General features: G+C 41.6%; 11 protein-coding genes across 11 annotated transcripts; all 11 read right to left on the bottom strand.

Annotated features, from left to right (window-relative positions):
• FA14DRAFT_160896 (MFS general substrate transporter) lies at positions 1–2,074 on the bottom strand. Its single transcript, XM_025498877.1, has one exon. It carries the CDS (start codon positions 1,679–1,681, stop codon positions 113–115), a length of 1,569 nt encoding a protein of 522 aa, XP_025356253.1. The 5' UTR covers positions 1,682–2,074; the 3' UTR covers positions 1–112.
• A 737-nt stretch (positions 2,075–2,811) lies between these two features.
• Positions 2,812–3,593, bottom strand: FA14DRAFT_172542 (uncharacterized protein). The gene has a single exon (XM_025500411.1). It carries the CDS (start codon positions 3,555–3,557, stop codon positions 3,015–3,017), a length of 543 nt encoding a protein of 180 aa, XP_025356252.1. The 5' UTR covers positions 3,558–3,593; the 3' UTR covers positions 2,812–3,014.
• Positions 3,594–3,961: 368 nt separating this feature from the next.
• Positions 3,962–5,010, bottom strand: FA14DRAFT_160895 (uncharacterized protein). Its single transcript, XM_025498876.1, has one exon. It carries the CDS (start codon positions 4,594–4,596, stop codon positions 4,069–4,071), a length of 528 nt encoding a protein of 175 aa, XP_025356251.1. The 5' UTR covers positions 4,597–5,010; the 3' UTR covers positions 3,962–4,068.
• Positions 5,011–5,176: 166 nt separating this feature from the next.
• FA14DRAFT_189874 (uncharacterized protein) lies at positions 5,177–6,061 on the bottom strand. Its single transcript, XM_025501761.1, has one exon. It carries the CDS (start codon positions 5,979–5,981, stop codon positions 5,286–5,288), a length of 696 nt encoding a protein of 231 aa, XP_025356250.1. The 5' UTR covers positions 5,982–6,061; the 3' UTR covers positions 5,177–5,285.
• A 517-nt stretch (positions 6,062–6,578) lies between these two features.
• Positions 6,579–7,109, bottom strand: FA14DRAFT_184795 (uncharacterized protein; the record flags this gene model as incomplete). The annotated part of the gene is made up of 1 exon (XM_025501407.1): positions 6,579–7,109. One exon carries the CDS (start codon positions 7,107–7,109, stop codon positions 6,579–6,581), a length of 531 nt encoding a protein of 176 aa, XP_025356249.1.
• Positions 7,110–7,798: 689 nt separating this feature from the next.
• FA14DRAFT_155359 (uncharacterized protein) lies at positions 7,799–8,341 on the bottom strand (the record flags this gene model as incomplete). Its single annotated transcript, XM_025497750.1, has 1 exon — positions 7,799–8,341. One exon carries the CDS (start codon positions 8,339–8,341, stop codon positions 7,799–7,801), a length of 543 nt encoding a protein of 180 aa, XP_025356248.1.
• Positions 8,342–8,819: 478 nt separating this feature from the next.
• Positions 8,820–9,368, bottom strand: FA14DRAFT_179312 (uncharacterized protein; the record flags this gene model as incomplete). The annotated part of the gene is made up of 1 exon (XM_025500915.1): positions 8,820–9,368. One exon carries the CDS (start codon positions 9,366–9,368, stop codon positions 8,820–8,822), a length of 549 nt encoding a protein of 182 aa, XP_025356247.1.
• Positions 9,369–10,342: 974 nt separating this feature from the next.
• FA14DRAFT_155357 (uncharacterized protein) lies at positions 10,343–10,870 on the bottom strand (the record flags this gene model as incomplete). The annotated part of the gene is made up of 1 exon (XM_025497749.1): positions 10,343–10,870. The coding sequence occupies one exon, from the start codon at positions 10,868–10,870 to the stop codon at positions 10,343–10,345; it is 528 nt and encodes a 175-aa protein (XP_025356246.1).
• A 653-nt stretch (positions 10,871–11,523) lies between these two features.
• FA14DRAFT_179310 (uncharacterized protein) lies at positions 11,524–12,210 on the bottom strand (the record flags this gene model as incomplete). Its single annotated transcript, XM_025500914.1, has 1 exon — positions 11,524–12,210. The coding sequence occupies one exon, from the start codon at positions 12,208–12,210 to the stop codon at positions 11,524–11,526; it is 687 nt and encodes a 228-aa protein (XP_025356245.1).
• Positions 12,211–12,687: 477 nt separating this feature from the next.
• FA14DRAFT_160894 (class I glutamine amidotransferase-like protein) lies at positions 12,688–13,693 on the bottom strand. The gene has a single exon (XM_025498875.1). It carries the CDS (start codon positions 13,675–13,677, stop codon positions 12,742–12,744), a length of 936 nt encoding a protein of 311 aa, XP_025356244.1. The 5' UTR covers positions 13,678–13,693; the 3' UTR covers positions 12,688–12,741.
• A 374-nt stretch (positions 13,694–14,067) lies between these two features.
• On the bottom strand, positions 14,068–16,491 carry FA14DRAFT_114919 (uncharacterized protein; the record flags this gene model as incomplete). The annotated part of the gene is made up of 2 exons (XM_025496079.1): positions 14,068–15,007; positions 15,785–16,491. Coding segments are annotated over 2 exons (1,647 nt in total), but the record flags the coding sequence as incomplete, so codon positions are not given.
• Between the last annotated feature and the right edge of the window lie 2,270 nt (positions 16,492–18,761).

Here is an 18,761-nt window from a genome sequence, read left to right as displayed (position 1 = left end):
ATGATCATAACAATAAGAGTAAGATGTACATCGTAAACGAGAGCCAAAAACGAAAAAAGGTTACACAGAGGATAAAAATGATATAAAATGAAAGCAAGACCGTTTACCTGCTTTAACGCTTCTCTTCATTGGAAGCATCATCTGATTTTTCATCAGTTCTTGCCATATCTCCAACATGTTCGATCGAATCTTCACCGCCTGCATGACTTCCACGACGAGAATGTTGGACGAGCTCTTCAGGATCAATTTCACCTGCATGTGCTTCGGTTGCAACGGGTGCATTTTCGAAATGAGCACCACGATATTCTTCACCAAATAGAACGACAATAATAATGTAAGCACAAACGACACCTAATAAAATTGCAGAAACCAAGGCGTAATTGTTGATTGTTGGCTTTTGAGTTGTTGAACCAGGTGTGTAACGTGGATTTGGTTTTTGATTATGAACACCACCTGTTGATTCGATTTGTGCACTTGCTGCAGAAACCATATTTCCCACTTGATAAGCAACACCTGGGAATGTTGCACGGAAAGCTGGAGGTGAAATTTCGTTCAAATAAATTGGAATTACACCCCATGCACCTTGAACACCGAATTGCAAGAAGAAAGCGCCTGCTGCTAAACCAGAGAATGACTTTGGCAAAATCCAAGCGGGAATCATAGCGGCTGCTAACAATGTGAATGCAATGATTGTCAAACGACGACCAAAGTATTGGGATAGATAACCTGCAACGAAACCACCTGCGATAGCACCACAGTTACCAATAATGGTTGCTTTGCTGGCCAAAAGCTTAGCTTCTGGATCTGGCAAGTAAGCAAGACTATCTTTTTCAATCATAGTAGGGTATAAATCTTGCGAAGAATGAGAGAAGAAGTTGAAACCTGTCATTAAAAGGATACCGTAGATCACTCTTGGCCAATTGTGTTTGAGCATTTCCCATGTTTGACGCATGAATTCCTTTCCTTTGTTGGATTGAGTTCCGCTTGCTTTCCTTTCTTCTTGAACTTTTCTGAAGACTTCTGATTCAGGAAGAGAAACACGAACGAGAGCGGCAAACAATGAAAGACCTGCACCGAGATAGAACAAATAACGCCAATTATTAGCGGGTGCGACCCATTTCAAGTTGGCAGAAGCGGCGAAAAGGTAACCGACGGGGTAGCCTTGTTGCAAAACACCTGAGAAAAGACCACGAGGTGCAGCAGGCATGGATTCCAATGCTGTTGAGGCTGCCATACCCCAAATCCCACCCATGCCAATTCCAAATAATGAGCGCACCGCCAAGAATTGAGCAAAGGTTTGAACAAAACCAGTTCCCAGGGACAGAACGGCAATAATGATCAAGTTGATAACCAAAGGCCACTTTCTACCGTATCGATCAGAGGCCAATCCAAAGATAATTGCACCCAAAGGACGGAAAAGAAGAGTAAGAGTGATGGCGGTTGTGACGGAGGTTGGATCAGGTTTGTCAAATTGTTTGACCAAGCTTGTGACGGAAAGAGAAACAGAGAAGAAATCCCAAGCATCCATGACCCAAGCAAGCCATCCGCTGAAAAACATTAAGCCTTGCATGGGTGTGAGCATTGCGATCAATTTGATCGGGTTGATGGGAGCACCCGCTCGTGCGATCCTTCGCTCCTCCTTAGAGGGCAATTTGAACAATCCATTCGTGAGATCCTTCATTGTGAGTGATGATGATGGAGAAGAGTAGAGAAACAAGAGATGCGCAATCTACTGGCAATTGCGTGACGATGCTGTGTTGTGCTGTTCTCGGACTTGTGTGGGTATAGTGGATGGCAAGGGTGATTGCTACCTATTGCGGGGTTGCAAGGTGGGGTACAGGAAAGAAGAAAGAAGATGAAGAAGCGAAGTAGGTCTTTTATAGATGACCCAACAAAACAAAAAAGAGAGGAAAAGAAATGAGTGCCTGTTTGTATAGGTACCTGCTTTGTGTAACTGATGGTGTACCCTGAATCTTGCTGCCTAAATAAATGAGGCGTCGTGTCATGCACACCCTGTTAGAGTAAATCAGGAGTGTTGTAACCCATTAAAAGTTCATTGGTGCAAATTGAAGGCAATCCCCTTGTTAAGATGCAGGGGAAACATCTTACTCAAATATTGTCAATATAGGTTAAAATTATCCACTAATTCACTCTAGACCTTTCCCTCAAAGTCTTCTTCTCCTCAAACACCTATTCAAGAACGGGAGGTAGAGTGCAAAAGGAGCAAAAGGGCACTTTACGGCGAATGCTTTTTCCAATCTAGCAATTTAACGGGAAGTGAACTTTTACCGTTCTTTTTTTTGTTTATTAATGGATCGGCATATGACCTGACAAGAATAATGTGTGCAATTGCAATCCAGAGCGGGGGTTGAATATTTTCCATCAGCTCTGCCCTAATGCCGACGGTTTGCGTTCTAGAGCGCCGGTAATATATTACAAGGCACTCCCTTTGTGCATTGTAAGCTGGATATGCAAAATAATCGGCAGTGCCTTCTGTCCACGCGGGGTGCCTAATAGTAGATTACGCACGCGTATTATCTCCGTCCCTTAGTTGTTCTGCCTACGGTTTGATGTTTGCGGCTCAGTTTCTGTGTATTGTACTGCACCATTCGTTGTTTCGCTTAGTATGACTTGCATTTTACAGTCTCACTAGTGTACCCCAAAGGCATGCGGGGAAAATGGAGAAGAACGGTTGTGGTCTTGATTGCGATCTTTTGATTGGCTAGATTGGGAATATGCTGCTATGTACCCCAACTCGCTTAACATTGTCGTATTGTACCTGACACTGTCAACTTTAATTCATTGTTCCCCACTAAAGGTTCTTCCGAATTTCATTAACGTCAAGCCACTCTCCAATTACGGTATTGCCGCGATAAGATTATAGTGAAGCCACTCACTAAAAAGCCTCTCGGAAGAAATAGGAAACGAATGAATATTTAATTAAAAATATTGGGGATGAACATAGGAAACAATGATTCGGCATAGAAATTGGGAAAAAAGGGGGGGGGAATTGATCATTTGCCTCTCTTATTGCTAATGCAACTGAAAATAACGCCAACATCATCACCTTTTGCTATGAGTGCTTGCATTGACAATTCAGTAGATCGAAGTTTTTGACCTTCTTCATCAGATGTGAAACCAGCCCAAATTTTACCATGAGTATTGACTTCGATTTCTCCTGTAGATTTGAACAAGACTCTTGCGAAATTCTTTTTCTTATTTGAAGTACAAGAGACGGTGAAGATTTGATCGTGTTCTTTTGACGAAACTGAACATGAGTTCTTTAAAACCAATCTTCGTTTTACGCTTGTGGCATCACAATGTGCATTGCTCGTTTTGCCGTTTGCATATTTTTCACCTTTGATTTGATATTTTTTACCATCTCCAACAAACGTGATCATATGAACTTTTTCACTTCCATCTGTTTGTGCTGGTTTCCAATTTTGTACCAATTCGATACCATCTTTCATACTTGTACTTTTGGCATCCGTTGCGGCAAACGCGAGCGCAACAGCGACAATGGCAAAGCCGACAAACCTAAAGTTTGAGAAGAGCATCTTGATTGAGAGGGTGAGGTGTTGAGAAAGATGGGCAGAAAATGGTTACGATGTAAGGCAATTGAGCTTATATATACCAAACCATGTATATGCCAACCCTGTCACATTCCACAAAGAGGTGAAAAGGGATTATAAATGAAACATTATAGGTACAGAGAATGTTTTCATTGATGTATAGGAAGGAAATGACATAAAGACACCCCTGAGCACACGTATCATCTATGCAACGACTTTATTCATAAATTGTGTAAAGATTGCCAGCTTGTCCTGAAGTTCGATCCTCCCTTTCCCCCTTTATAATAGTTCATTAAAATGACATTCAATTTTATGAACAGTGTCATGTTTCGATGTGTGAAATTAGTCTTCTTTCGATGTTGTACCAATGAATGCAAACATACCTCCTTCTCGCCAATCTCACACAGGAAGTCCTAGAAATCGTCTCATTTCAAATATATCTTAAATGATATTATCATTATGAGCTAGTCCATGAACCAGATGATAAAGGTGCACGTTAAGCACGTCTGTGGTTGTTTTCGCAATTCACAATCACGCCAACGTCTTCACCTTTTGCCTTAAGTTGATCATTTGGACCTCTGACCAATTGAAGGAATTGGGTTTGATCGTTTGTGAAACCGCCATAAATTTTACCTTTTCCACTGATCGTTACTTCACCTGTTGGTAAAAATTGAATATCTGCATATGTATCATGTTTCGCATTGATACAAGTAATTGTAAAGATTTGATGATGTTCTTTAAGCGTTGTTGCACAAGGAGGTTTAGCATAATCTTTTCCTTGGATTGTTACTTTATCACATGTGGCTGAAGAACGTAAATGTTTTGCATATGCGTCACCGGTAATATTGTAATCGGTAACAGGGCCAGGAAAATCGATCGTATGGATCATATCTGCTCCTCCTGCTGCTGGTGGAACAAAACCGGCTACGAGATGAATACCTCCTCTTGTTACCAACGTACTTGAACCAAGTGCAGTTGAGCAAATCAACATGAACGCGATAATTGAAGTAAGAACACGAATCATTGTAGAAACGTTGAAATAGAGTAAGGAAGAAGATGAAGGGATGTAACAAGAAGTAATACTGTTCTCTAAGACTGCTTTATAGCAGTAACTCTTAAGCAAAACATTTGAATCTAGAAGCTCTGTGGGATTCCGTCCAAGAATTACTCAAAGACGTCACTCCGAAATTAGCAGGTGCATGGAGTCCCGCAGTAATGTGCAAAAATTGAATTACCGTAATGAAGAAAACGGAACTCCCTTTTCTAACCTTTCGTTTCGGTCCGCTCTATAAAGTTATTCGGGCCGTCATCAGGCAATATCAGAAAAAGCGGTAAAAAAGCTATGACAGCTATGACCCTCGAGCAATCGAAGATCATGTGGACATGTATTTTCATCTCGGTGTTGGATATCCTATGTTCAATGTAAGCTAGATATACTTGGGAATGATAATAGTATTAGATAGAATGTAAATACATGCACTTTTACCTAACACCGAACGTCGCATAACTTGCTTTGCCAGCAAACATAATTGCACACTTGTGCAGCATAATTGTTCCATACACGTGGGAACATCCCGCAATTCGGGATCTACTAAGAAGCGGTAGTTCCGCTACCGCGAACCCCGCTATACACTAACACTTTCTCCAACACTCGGAAGCAGGTTATTCAGTTCAGCCAACTCTGATAAAATTGTGAAGATCTTATGAGAATGTCTATGGAGAGCTTCTTTTATTATCTCTGCAATTGATAATAACGCCAATATCATCACCTTTAGCTTTGAGCGGCTTATCTGGGCCTCCAATACGATGAAGATGCTTTGATTCGTTTGAGAAGCCACCGTATACCTTTCCGGTTGCACTGATCGTAATTTCACCCGATTGCAAGAATTGAATATCTGCATGTGTATCGTTCGCATGGTTACAAGTGATTGTAAAGAGTTGATCGTGATCCTTAACGGACGTTGCGCACGGGGAGCTTGCAAAAGCTTTGTGTTTTACTTTTATCTCTCTACATGTTGCTGAAGAACGTACATGTTTTGCATCCGCATCAGGAATGATGTTATAGTCGGAAAAGTCGCCCAGCATTATGATGGTATGAACCTTGTCTGCACCTCCAGATGGCGGCGGAGAGAAATTTGATATGAGGTGAATACCTCCCCCTGTCGCAAGTGGTCCAGAGGCCAACGCTGTAGAGCATAACAGCATGGATACGATAGTCGGGGTAAGAAGCTGAAACATCGCGCAAAGTTTCGCCTTAGTAGGCTTGTTGAGTGGTGAGGAGTATGACGGTGAAGTAATCAAAGCGCAAACCTGAATCAATGCTTTGTTGAAATTGATACTCTCTTCACAAGGAAGATATTCCGATTTTGACAATGATAAGGGAATCCTTTTTTGAGGTGAAAGTAGCATTTGAACATTACCGTCAATGTTGCAGAAGTCACAAACTGAGCTCCTTTATGAATGTTAGGCGTAGGAGTCAGATCTTCGGGCTTGATCACGTCGTAATCAGATAATGATATGTTAGAAAAAGGCAATTTTGCATATGCAGAAAGGGGAAGAGAGGATCCGAAAAAAGAAATATTCATGCTATCTTTCCCCCTAACGCACTTCTGAGGCGGAACAGAATCGATCCCAAACCTCCTTTAAGTTTGACGCCTTTGAACTTGAAGAGGGTTCAAAGGGGTTCATACCTCCCTCACCTGTAGTGCTTCGTGGTTGGATGTACTCTCTCTACGTAGAGTTAACCAAACGTAGGAGTATACTGAGGCTACAAAAGATCATCAGTGTGTGTATCGTTCTCGATCAAAGATTTTACTAGTCTTGCAACTTCATATCGGCTGATTTTAAGCACCAAAGATATCGATACTCAAACCATAAGCAAGTATAGGAAAGGTGGAAGATTGATTGCTTTATTGACGTCAAGTACACAATGCTGCCAATATCTAAGAGGATCAGAACTGTTACCTTCATTTCTAGAGGGACTGCTACGTTCAGGTCATCCACATCTTAACGGGTACCATAGCTTGCGCGATCACTGCTACCACAGTTGAGCACAACGCTGATACGATCACCTTGACCGATAATTACTTTTGTCGAACTTTGACGTAAAGGTTGACCAGACTTTTCGTTTGTAAAACCACCATAGATATTACCGGCGGTAACGATACTTGCTTGATGATCGGTTGAGCCTCCATCCTTGAAGAAGACAACAGAAGCTGCATTTTTACGGTCTGCAGTGCATTGAATGTTGAATGATTGATCATGAGCGGCAATGCTTGTTTCACATGGGCCGGTATAATGACCTGGTTGATTGTTTAACAACTTTTCACATTGTGCATCAGATTGTTGACCGCTACCATAATTTGTTGGGAAGATTTCGTATGAGTTTGGATCGCCAACGAGGTAAATTGCACGACTATCTAATGAGCCTGGGTAAGGGATTTGCCAATTGGCAACATAGGTGATTGAACTTTGAACCAAGCTTGCACCTAAGAATGCAATAGCAACAAAGCAGAAGACGAAGTTTTTGAGCGACATTTTGTAGCACACAGGTAGGTGGGATGAGGAGAAATAGGAGGTCGTTTGTATTCCTCAAGTTGAGTTTATATACCTTTTCAAGCTTGTCAAAGAATCATTGGCTGAAACGTGGACAGCAAGTTATATTACAGTGAGCCGCATTTCCTCGGTATTGCGAAGTCCATTTGTAGGCGGCCGCCTCGTATTCAATTTCAGATAGATTTTTTTTGATCACAGAACGCCCATAATTGATTCGTATTGAAAGAGATGCGGCACCGTTAGTGGAGCTATGAATCTCGATCCGCACTGTTTGATAGGAAGTTGAGTAGAGTTCTCAGTTCACTTGTGATGAAGCAGACTCTACGATTCAGCTGCTGTAAGAATGAGGCAAGAATGTACGTTCGACAGTCACAAGATTAGCCCAATTTTTTAAACTTGGAAAGAGAAGATGTACTCCCGGCTTTATACTCATTTCGATTCAGAAATCAACTTATCGCTGCCGCTAGGATATTGTTGTTGGATTTCATTTCGGAGTATAAGCGTCAAAGTGAGAGCGAAGAGAAGATGATACGAACGACGCCCGTTCCTTGTTGCTCTAAAGCCGCACTTATTACTCACAAAAGAAATAGAAAATTGATAAAAAGCATGTTCTCCCATGGCATGATACAGGAACATATTTTTAAGTAGCAAAGGCAAAAAAGCAAAGTGGATCAATAACGTCCACGTTTGTCATTTTCGCAATTTAAAATAACGGCAACCCGATCGCCATCATTGTTCAGTGTGCCCTGTTTCAATGGCACACGCTTTTTGTTTGAAAAGCCAGCCCAAATATTACCAGCAGTAAGTACTTGAACGCTTTGGTCATTTGCCGATCCTTCCAATTTGGAAAAGTACAAAGAAGCAGAGCCTTTGCCATTTGTACACTCGGCATGGTAAACTTGATCATGCAAACGAGTAGAAAAGGTACATGGCGTTTCAAAAGTACCACTTTCAGCATCGATCACCTTACTACAACGACCGGTAGATGAAAATGCAACTTTTTGACCTCCTGATCCGTTTATCGTTTTATAATTTGAGGCAGAAATCGCAATCTCAGATGGATCGCCTACGGCGTAAATTGCGTGGTAACCACGTTTGCGAGGCGAATGAGTTCGAAGGTGAGAATCGCCAACGAGCTTCGTTCTGGCGAATGGTAAAACTACCAATAAGGATACGAGAGTAACAATAACCCATCTTGGAAAGTTGGAAAACATGAGGAAAAATAAATAAACGAAAGTAATTTGGGGTGAAGAGAAGGAAAAGTACATTGCATCAAGTAGATTATGGCATTTATAGCAGTAGAAAGTCCTTCACACCAAATCTCAGCATTCCTTTACCTACGGCCTACCGCGATATCATCTGGCATTAGGAACATCGCCGCTCATGTTATATTAAGATCCGGCCCGTTGATTCCGATCAAAAATCAAAGTTGAACGATTTGCCTTTGGATTAGCTTAGTACATGAGGGTAGTCTACAAAGCTTTGTTAAGAAATGGAAAAAGTCAGAGAAGAGCGTGTGAATCATAATGTAGATACACGTTTGTCTTTCATTTATTCTGAACCCACTTTGGTCTTCATTTTAACGTATACATTGTGTAGTCTGATGGATTCATTACGTGAACAAAATTATGAGAACTAAGTATCAGAGAGAAGAGAATAATGGTCTTGTAGTATTGCACACAATGATGTGCTTTAGTTGGAGTCTTGCAAACTTTGGGAAGTTGGGTCACTTGGGGAACTTGGGGAACTTTGGGAACTTTGGTCGTTGCCACAGCTCAAGACAACCATTGTACCATCTTGTGTTGAGCTCATAGTACCTTGTTTCAATGGCACATTCTGACTGAATGATGCATACATTCCATCAACAGCTTGAACGTCAACAGTGTTGCCCGGATCGCCGGATTTGTGGAAAACGATTGCAGCTGAACCTTTAACATTAGTGCATTGAGCATGGAAAATTTGTTGTTGACTTTCAGTAGAGCAAGAGCATGGAGCTTCATAAGTTTGACTTTTTTCATCAATCGTTCCATGACAAGTTGCAATCGCTTCAGGTGCTTGATGAGTAGCAGAAATTGCAATGCTGTCTGCGTCTCCAACAACAAAGATTGCACCTTGACCCTTAGACAGCGTTTCTGGGATCTTTAGGGATGGGTCAGCTGTAATAGCAGCATGTGCGATAGGTGCAATAATGCATATAGCGAAAATGGCCAAAGTGGCGGTGTTGAGTTTAGACGATAACATTTTGAGATGATCGAATTTAGTATGTAAAGTGATTCCCAGAAAGAAAGATGTTGGTTGGTTAAAATAAAATTTGTCGGATTCTAAAATTTGTGCCTTTTTATACCTTTCTTAGAAGCATCTTTAATTTTCCTACCTTGACAACGCAAATTATATAACTCCTCTTCTTGGCAATTCTGTGCTCCTGTAATAACACATAGGAGTTTCAAAGACCGCACACAAAAGCTATAAGACAAACGCAATTGGCATTGGGCCTCATTTCAATCCTCATCACCATTAATTGATTCGACGCCAAGGAGGCAGGAGCGTTAATCTCTGACCGAACGAATGACCACTTTGATGTTATGTCGGAAGGTTCATACCTTTTTTATGAACCTGTTATAATATCATCATTACGCCTTTCTTGGAAGCGTCTTAAGTTTGCTGCCTTAATAACGCACCGTATATATTCTCCTCTTCTTGGCATTTTATGCTCCTCTTATAATACATAGGAGTTTCAAAGACCGCAGACAAAGGCTGTAAAATGAGCGAGATAGGTATTTGGCTTTATTTGTATGTTCATCGCCAATACTCGACGCCAAGGAGGTAGAGTTTCATACTTCTGACCGAAAGAATGGTACCTTTGTAATTACACAAGGAGGGTTATTTCCTTTGAAAAGGGCTATTACACTTACGCCCTTCCTTAGCCGACAATGGTAAGGAAAGGTGTTTAACTCCTCAATCACATTAACAATGCGCTCTTAGGAGGTATTAAAGAAATACAGGAGAAAGTACATCAAAACTTTGTATGCAGAAGTGTTTCACAAGATGACGACTGCATTGAATAGATTCGGCCGATATGACTACATAACACGGTTTGATCGAGTGTATTGTACGTACGAATATCAATTCAAGAGGCACAAGAAAGAGCTTAGAAGTGAGAAAGGCAAAGGAATAAATGTGGACTTGAAAGCAGTGAATCATTTCAAAGATGTGCGTTAATTGAGGCTCTTGTCATTATCGCAATTGAGGATCACTTTGACACCTTTCTTCTTAGAATCGGAAGTGCCTTGCTTTAAAGGTTTTTTGCTGCTGAAGCCAGCATACATGCCATCCACGGCTTGGACTTCGGCAGTTTTATCACCTGAGCCCTCTTTAAAAAAGCTAATTGAAGCAGAACCTTTACCTTTCAAGCATTGAGCATGGAAAACTTGATTTTGATCTTTCACTTCAACAAGACAAGGACCTTGGTATGTTCCAGCTTTATCATCAATTACTCCGTGACAGACTGCACTTGATGGGTTTGCTTGTTTTGAACCAGCTGTTCCATTGTTTGCACCAACATTGCTTGCAGAAATCGCAATATCTTGCACATTACCCACGATCAAAATAGCACCCTCATCTGGACCAAGCTTCTTGGGAATTTTTTGTTTGGGGTCTGCGGTGATATCAGCTTGAACGGCAGATAAGATTGTGCATATGGCAATAAGGGCCAAAACGGCCAATTTGAGGTTGAAAGAGAGCATTTTGAATGGTTTGGATACAGGAATGGAGGTTTGTTGATTGGAAGATGAGTTCGATTGGGAAAAACGCAGCTATTTATGCTTTTTGAGAAGCTGCATCACTTTTTGAATTTTCATTTCCGCATCTTCAAGAATCCTCCTTGCAGCGCACTCTCCTCTTTTTGCACTACACTCGAGGGTGAAGGAGTAAAGCCAATATGATTTGAAAGGGACCTCATAACCGTGATAAATCTTGTTCATACCTTGCATGCAGAGAACATGCTTTTGACCATGTTTGAAGGAGAATCGATTTCGACTTCATATAATCTCCTGTAAAGGCGTTGCTCGTGAAGTGAATCTTGGGGTTCGGTTCGACCGTCACCACAAGAGATGGGGGCTTATTGCATGAGCTCCAATATTGTCCCTATTGGGACTATAATTCAACAAGGAGTTTTTTTTTTTCATTAATTACTTTAAACCCACACACTTTCATCGGTCATCGATACACATAAAGAATAATAAAGTACGCCAGAGAAAGACTTAACAACTATGTCAGTCTTCAAATTATCGGCTGGCGTCAATCAAAAGATGATGATCATTTAAAAGTCAAAGGGCTTTTGTACATTGTCTTATCCAAGCCGAACAAGTCCATTTCCGCGTAGAAATGCAACCCAAAATCAAAAGTGTGGCATGAAGTTTGACATAGATTGAGACTTTGAGTCATCATCGTTGTTGTTGTTGTTGTTGGTGCTGCTGCCGCCAAAGAAGGGGAAAGATCCAGACTTTTGACTGTTCTGAGGGTCACCTTTGCCGTCGCTGTTGCCGCCGCCAAAGAATGAAAATGAGCCAGATTTTTGATTTTTGTTGTTGCTGCTGGGGTCGCTCTTGTCACAGTTCAAGACGACCTTAACACCATGTTTCTTCGTGCTGATGCTGCCTTGCTTTAAATGGCTCTTACCACCAAATCCTGCTTGCATGCCATTAACAGAGAAAACATCAACGGTATTGCCTTTTTGGCCCTCTTTGTGAAATACAATTGAAGCAGCGCCTGAACCTTTTACGCACTGAGCATGAAAAGTTTGTTGTTGATTTTGTGTATCCAATATACAAGGACCTTCGTACATTTGAGAATTCTGATTGATTGTTCCATGACAGACTGCACTTGTTTCGGGTGTTTGGTGACTAGCAGAAATTGCAACTTGCGATGCATCTCCATCAATCGTGATTGCACCTTGACCTTTTTGTAACTTATTTGGAACTTTTTCAGTTTTATCAACGGAGATCCCGGCTTGTACAACAGGTGAAACGAGTATTGCCACTACAAAGATGGCCATAGTGGCACGAGTAAGTTTCAATGAGAGCATTATGAAAATAAGGGCTTGCTCAAATGATGAAAAATGTTGGTTGTTGGGTAGTAAGCTGGTTGAGGTAAGGGAACTACCTCTTTTTATGCTTTTTCGTCACACATCTGCCGGCTTTATGTATCCTCGCCTTTCTTCTTCCTACTCCTGTAAAGTAAAGAAGAGTATCTATTTTTGGATCCACAGCAAGTCATCACGACGTTGAAGACTGACGCTTATTATTGTACTAGGAAAGCAAATCTCCAAATTTGGAAGCCGACTATCAAGATCATCCCTGCGGCAAAGGCGTCGTAATGTAAGGAGGTATACATTTACGAGAATTCATCTTTCTAATTGACCACTCAGGAGAAGATGCGATTGAACCTTGAGCACCGTCAAAGATCATTAATGGTGTAGGAGACAACCATTGTACGCCATAGAATGAGGAGTGCCGAATGGACTTCAGATCAGCCCCTATACGGGCGTAGCAGCGGCTGAATATTGGTTATCATCTATATTCTATTAAGCTTCTCCTATTGTACAGTGGACTTTCATCTATCCAACCACATCTACTTCAGTCCTTCTTGGTTCCAATCCCAGCATGATGAGAAATACTGCGCCCAAGTGAATGCCGTCATGTGGTTTGTTGTACCTCTTCAAACCTTCTTCTTTGAGTGTACCTGAAACGATACCCATCTCTGAACGTGATTCGATAAGTGCCTTTACGATTTCTTCATCGAATTCAGGATGTCCTTGTAAAGTAAGAACATGGGCTGATCGTACTGGCGATGGTCCAGAAGAGTCAGTCTGGAAGTCCGATACGTCAAATGCCATATAAGCAGAAGTTCCGGCAACAGAAGGCAAAGGTGGTGCGGGCGTGATGAATTTCTTGACAAAACCTTGATTCTGGCAGATTTGCGTTGATGCAAGGTTGATACAATCGGGCGGTAGTTCTGTAACGATGTCTCTGTGTACTTCTTGAATTCTCATGTAATTCTCCTCTTCTGGATAGCATAAGATTTCCCTTCCTTCTTCTGTGAGCTCGCATTCGTATACACCCAATTCCCAACCTGTTTCATTGAGTTTCACTTCTCCACCTAAGGCTCTTGCAACAATCTGATGTCCGTAGCATATTCCACAAATACGAACCAAGGGATGAGAGTCATGAACGTGTTTGATAAATTCTGCCAATTTGTTTGCCCAAGGAATGTCCAAATAAGCTGAAGATGCGCTTCCGGTCACCATGATTGCATCAATCAAACCATCTGCAAGCATTGCGTCTGTTGGATATTTTTGTTCTTTGACGACGTCATATTTCAATAGATTGAGTTCATAGCCATCTTGCCAATCATGTCGTGGAATTGATTTGAGTGCTTTTTGTAACCATTCAGGATAAATTCGATTGTAATCCCCTCGCAAAGCCACAACAGGCTCTGGCGGAGTATCTGCTATCAAGATAGCAATTGTCAATGTTCTCGTTTGTCGTGACATGTTTGATCGATTGAGTGGTATAAAGATAAGGATTTCTTATTGAGAAGAAACTTTTTTTTTCTAATTTTCAAAATCAATTAGCACTGCGTTTCCGGTGCCGCGCTAAGATGCATTTCCGAAATATCGTTCTGCTTAGTCATCCTCAAATACGCCCCACAAAATGAATACTTCACTCTTGGCACGGAGTAGCAACGACGCAATTTCGATTTTACTCCTGCCATCACAAGGACACTTCAACTACCTACATAATCGCTTTCTCACTCATTTTATTCTGTGAATGATGATTAGATTTTGAATATCTATACGATGATTATGAATATAAGTATGGTATGACAAATGAACAATCAAAAGGTGGTCAACCTTATGCGGCATACATTCATACAATTATGCGCCTGCCAATTGTCGAACGATATCCACAATAGGAGGAATGGCAGTACACACGAGTAAGATTGCACCAAACATAACAAACGACAAAGAAGCGATTGCCATGGTACGTGGTGTACTGATAAGTGAACTTGCTCCGATTGCACCTGATGTTGATCCCATTGTTAATCCAACGGTCAAGTAATCATCTCGACTAACGCGCATCAATTTGTAAAAGAATTGTTCTTTCAAAATTGCAGCAATTACACCTGTGATGACGACAAGAATAACGGTAATCGATTCATCTGCTCCAACATTTCCTGCAAGTTCAATTGCCAATGGAGTTGACATAAATCGAGCAGAGAAAGCCAAAGAACGAATGGGATCCATTCCCATCAATCGAGCGATATAATTCCAAAAGAATAATGAAAGAGCAGCGCATGGGAATAAGACGATCAACATTCTCGTCAGATTCTGCCAAAGTTCCTTACGATAACGGTACATCGGAACGGCCAAAGCAACGATACCTGCATCCAATGTACTGAACAAGATATCACCTGCACCGGGTACTGGACCAGAATATCCTTTTGGATCCCATAAGACAGAGTATTTTGCATCAACGCTGTAGAATCTGTTCAAGCAAGACATCAAGCCAATTCCCTTCATGGCTGCGAATGCCCAAATGATCAAAACGGTTGCCAAACTTGTACTGAGGATTGGATGTAAAAATCTTCTGATTGGTGGTGGTACGATTGCGATTGCTGCAATGAAGGTCAAAAGGTTGATACCCAAAAAGAGCGGCAAAGCAAAATCTTTGAGAAAGAACAACGGAATACCAACAATGAAAACGATAAAGTAGATCGTTGGTGTAATCAAATCGCCAAACCAGGATGCTAAACGTTCGATCGCATCTTCTTCTTCCTCTTCTTGGCCTTCAGCGGTTGCGTTTCGGTTGGCATTACTTCCACTTTGCATTGGATGTGGTAGTGATTTAAATCCAATCTTACGAACATTTTCTTGTTCATCATTGGTTGATTCGCGTCTTGAAGGAACAAGTGTTTGTAGTCCTCCATTTTCATCATTGGTTGATCCGCGTCTTGAAGGAACAAGTGTTTGTAGTCCTCCATTTTCATCATTCTGGTTTACAGAAATGGATGGCACGGTAAGAAGATCAAGTCCGGCTTTTTTCGCGTCTGGTGATGATGACTTTTGCATGTCTTCTTGTGCTGAAGCTGGGAATTTGTACGATGTCAATTGGGCTGCTGGCTGTGGTCTTGAAGGCATGTCAAGATCCTTGGACGCTTTCTCATTAATCTCGAAAGAATCTCGTCCCAACCTTGGCGTAACTTGGATATCATCAATCTTTGACTTATCGTTGCCTGGACTGGTTGAAGGTCTACCACGCATTTTTTTCACGGCAGCATCGAAGGATAAAACTCCTCTTTCGTCTTCTCCACTTTTGCCCGATTCTGTATTTCTTCGGGTAGGCGAAACGGAACGAGAACGAATGCCGCTATTACGACTATTGCTTCTCCTTTGACTGCGTGAACGAGAATGATGGATGTGATGTTGAAAATTTGAAACATCGGATTTGGGCTCATAAGAATCGTAATGCAAATGACGATGACGACCTGGAGCATGTTCGCTGTTTGGCGAACAGATGACTTCTTGAACACCTTGTTGACGGGCTTGCTCCATTGCTGTCGATTCCAAATGACGACGAACATCATCATCTTCAAGGAACATGTCAACATGTGTAACAGGAGCGATCATATGAGCTGTCACGCCGGACAAGCCAGTGGCAATGGCGCCCAACTTTTGACCGCCAGAGAAGCTCATCCCTTTTTCGTAATCGACACCTAATAGTGTGGCAGAACTTCCGCGTCTTAAATCACGAAATGGAGTGGCGGAAGATCCACGTCGTAATTGATTGTCGCCATCAGGTCCATTTGGTGAGGGAGAAGCTTTGTTGTCGGCCTTCTTTTCTCCTTTGACGAGATCGTAGGAATATTGAATACCTCTGTTCATCAGGACGGGAATGACGAAAGCCAAAATTTGTGAAACGATGAACCAAGCTGCCAATAAACCAATTTCTTTTCCCGGAATCACTTCTCTTGCGGGAATTAAGATGAAGCTTGGCGTGAACATGACTGACATATTACGCAGTAAGAATTCACATGGCGGTGCAAGTAAGAGCATGAAAGGGTCAACGAAACGTTTACGTTTTTTGGGTTTTGTGCCGTTGGATGATTGACCTGCTTCAAGTTGTTTTGCTTCATTATTAGAACCTGGAAATTTGATCGAAAGCAATTCAAGTAAAAGTAGCAAAGCAAAGAAAGCAATCATTGCAATAACAGGAGCAGGAAATCGAAATGGAGCTTGTTGAATGGCCAAACGTAAACCCCAACAAATCACCAAAATCAAAACAACACCAAGTGGCACATGTATCCAAGTGGTAAATAAATGCTTCTTTTGTCTTTGCCATGTTAGCTTGATTGCTGCTTGAATATCACGCCATCCTCGTATCCTTTCTACTTTTGTTTGGTTTGCTTCTTCATCAACAGTGGTTAATGTAGGAGAAGAAGGTGAAGCACTAAGTTCTTTTGACGTTCGTCTCCCGTTTGAATCATTTGTGATTTCGTCTGCATTATAAGATATTGAAGAAGTCATTATTGGTCGTGATGGAGAAGGTGATAAGGAAGAAGAAGTAAGTCTATTGGTTCAAGTGGCGCACTTTTTGATTCTATTGTTGGTTGTGGCAATCTATTTGTATAGGCGTGGGGTTGGTGGTAGAATGCGAGGTAGCATTGAAATCGAATCATATTTACGAATGTACATATGCAATGGTCTTCCGGTTTTTTACTCGGTATGAAGAGATGGTGTAAACAAATGTTACGCTGTACCAACCGCGGCATATTAGATGTGTTAAAAGGGGGACCGCGAGCGATCAAGTTGAAGAATGCCCGCGAATGCTATGAGCTCAGTTGATGATCTTCCACCTTGGCAAGCTGTAAAGTGAGTACGGAATTGTTAAGTTGATGATAATTTAAGGTTGCTTATTTTGCTTGGCAGATTAAAAAAATAAAAGGGGTTTGTTTAGATAAAGGAATGCAACGATGATGCAGTTCTTGCACCTTCCTTTTTCGTACCTGTCATTCGTTTCATGCGTCCGCACTCCGCGCTCGGATTATGCCCGGTGACAAAAAGCAGTGCCCTTCGAAAAAGAAGTTACGGCCCGGACGATTATCTCATGATGAAAGACGCTAGACTAATTTGTCTTGGCAAAAGAGGAAGGGGAGGAGACCTTGATCATTTATCTAAGAATAGAACAAACAGATTTCTATTGACAGTCTAGAAGGTACGAATGCGGTATAGAAAGGGGGAAAAAACTCTTATCAATTGCCGAGGTAAGTGACGTGACATGTTTTCTTGAACATGAACATATGACACGGTACTCATTTGCCAAGCAAAGTAATAAAAGAAGAGAAGAGTACATCATGTCCAACTTGCATTAGCGTCTCTTTAGCGTTTCTAGGCAGAAATGCATCGATGACACGCACACGCACACAGCCACACACTCAACTCGGCCTTCACCCTGCTTTGACTTGGAACATGTCATCAATGATTCTATTTGCAGAAAATAGAAGCCGAGCAATTAAACCAGCTCGGAGAATAGACCCCCAAAAGAGCTTATGAACGAGATGTCTTCCATTCAAGTTGAAAAGATAAGAGGTGTGTATGTATATGTACTGAAACATCGTTATTAGTCACCGAATTGATCAATTCCCGCTCCCGCCGTATGATGCGGCTGCGTGAAAGTTTGAACAATGAAGATCCATCAAGTACACATTCTTTTAGTACCGCAAAAGTAAAGCCGCCGAATAGAAATCTGTGTAAGCCGCTGATTATAGATGATTGCCTAAAGATTTCCTTATCGCAAATCAAATGACATACCATTTTGCTTCTTTTTTAAACGCCGCCGACCGCTGCAGGAAGAAGAAGGTTGTCAGGCAAATGACGAAATCCCTCGAGATAACAATATCCTATCAACATGCAAGCCAAGCCTTGGCATTTCCCGTAATTGTATAATTATTCCACGCCAATGAATGAAAATAAATGTTTGTTTCTGCAGCACAACGCGACTTTTGCTTTTGTCACCCCACGTTCATTCTTTGCATAACGCCGGAAAGTCGGGAAGGAAAAAAGAACACACGTCAACAAAACAGGTCATTGTTCTCTTGAACATGTGTGCAAGATTTGCTCTGACAGCAGACAGTATCAGAATTCAATCGTGTATCAAAGATAACAAACTCCCACGTGCATCACCATGCTTCTTTTGCCCCACATTCAATCGGCATATGCAAATACGCTTGGGCCGCTTGCCCCCTATCTGTATTTGCTCAAAAGAATGCTTCCCTATAAAGAAGTATCTTGTACAATTAAACCTCCCTTTCACCACCATCCATTGACTATTGTCATGTCGCTCACTTCTCTTTTCTCACCCCTCGCAATTCCGTCCAAATAGATCGTATGATGTCTCCCATTTGATTCTTCAATCACTCACAATGCTGTACTTTGGAAAGTTGCTGGTGCTTTACATAAGCCAAAAGGCATTACGTTGAACTCATAAAGTCCGTGGGGAGCCTTTGACTTCAGACTTCTAGTGGACATTATGGATTTAATGTTATGCTTTTTTGGGTGTTGTGATGCTCCTGTTACAT

The sequence above is a fragment of the Meira miltonrushii genome (genome assembly GCF_003144205.1).
Source record: "Meira miltonrushii strain MCA 3882 unplaced genomic scaffold FA14scaffold_2, whole genome shotgun sequence".
NCBI lineage: Eukaryota > Fungi > Basidiomycota > Exobasidiomycetes > Exobasidiales > Brachybasidiaceae > Meira > Meira miltonrushii.
Note: the sequence above shows the minus strand (reverse complement) of the source record. Positions and strands in the feature narration are given on the sequence as shown.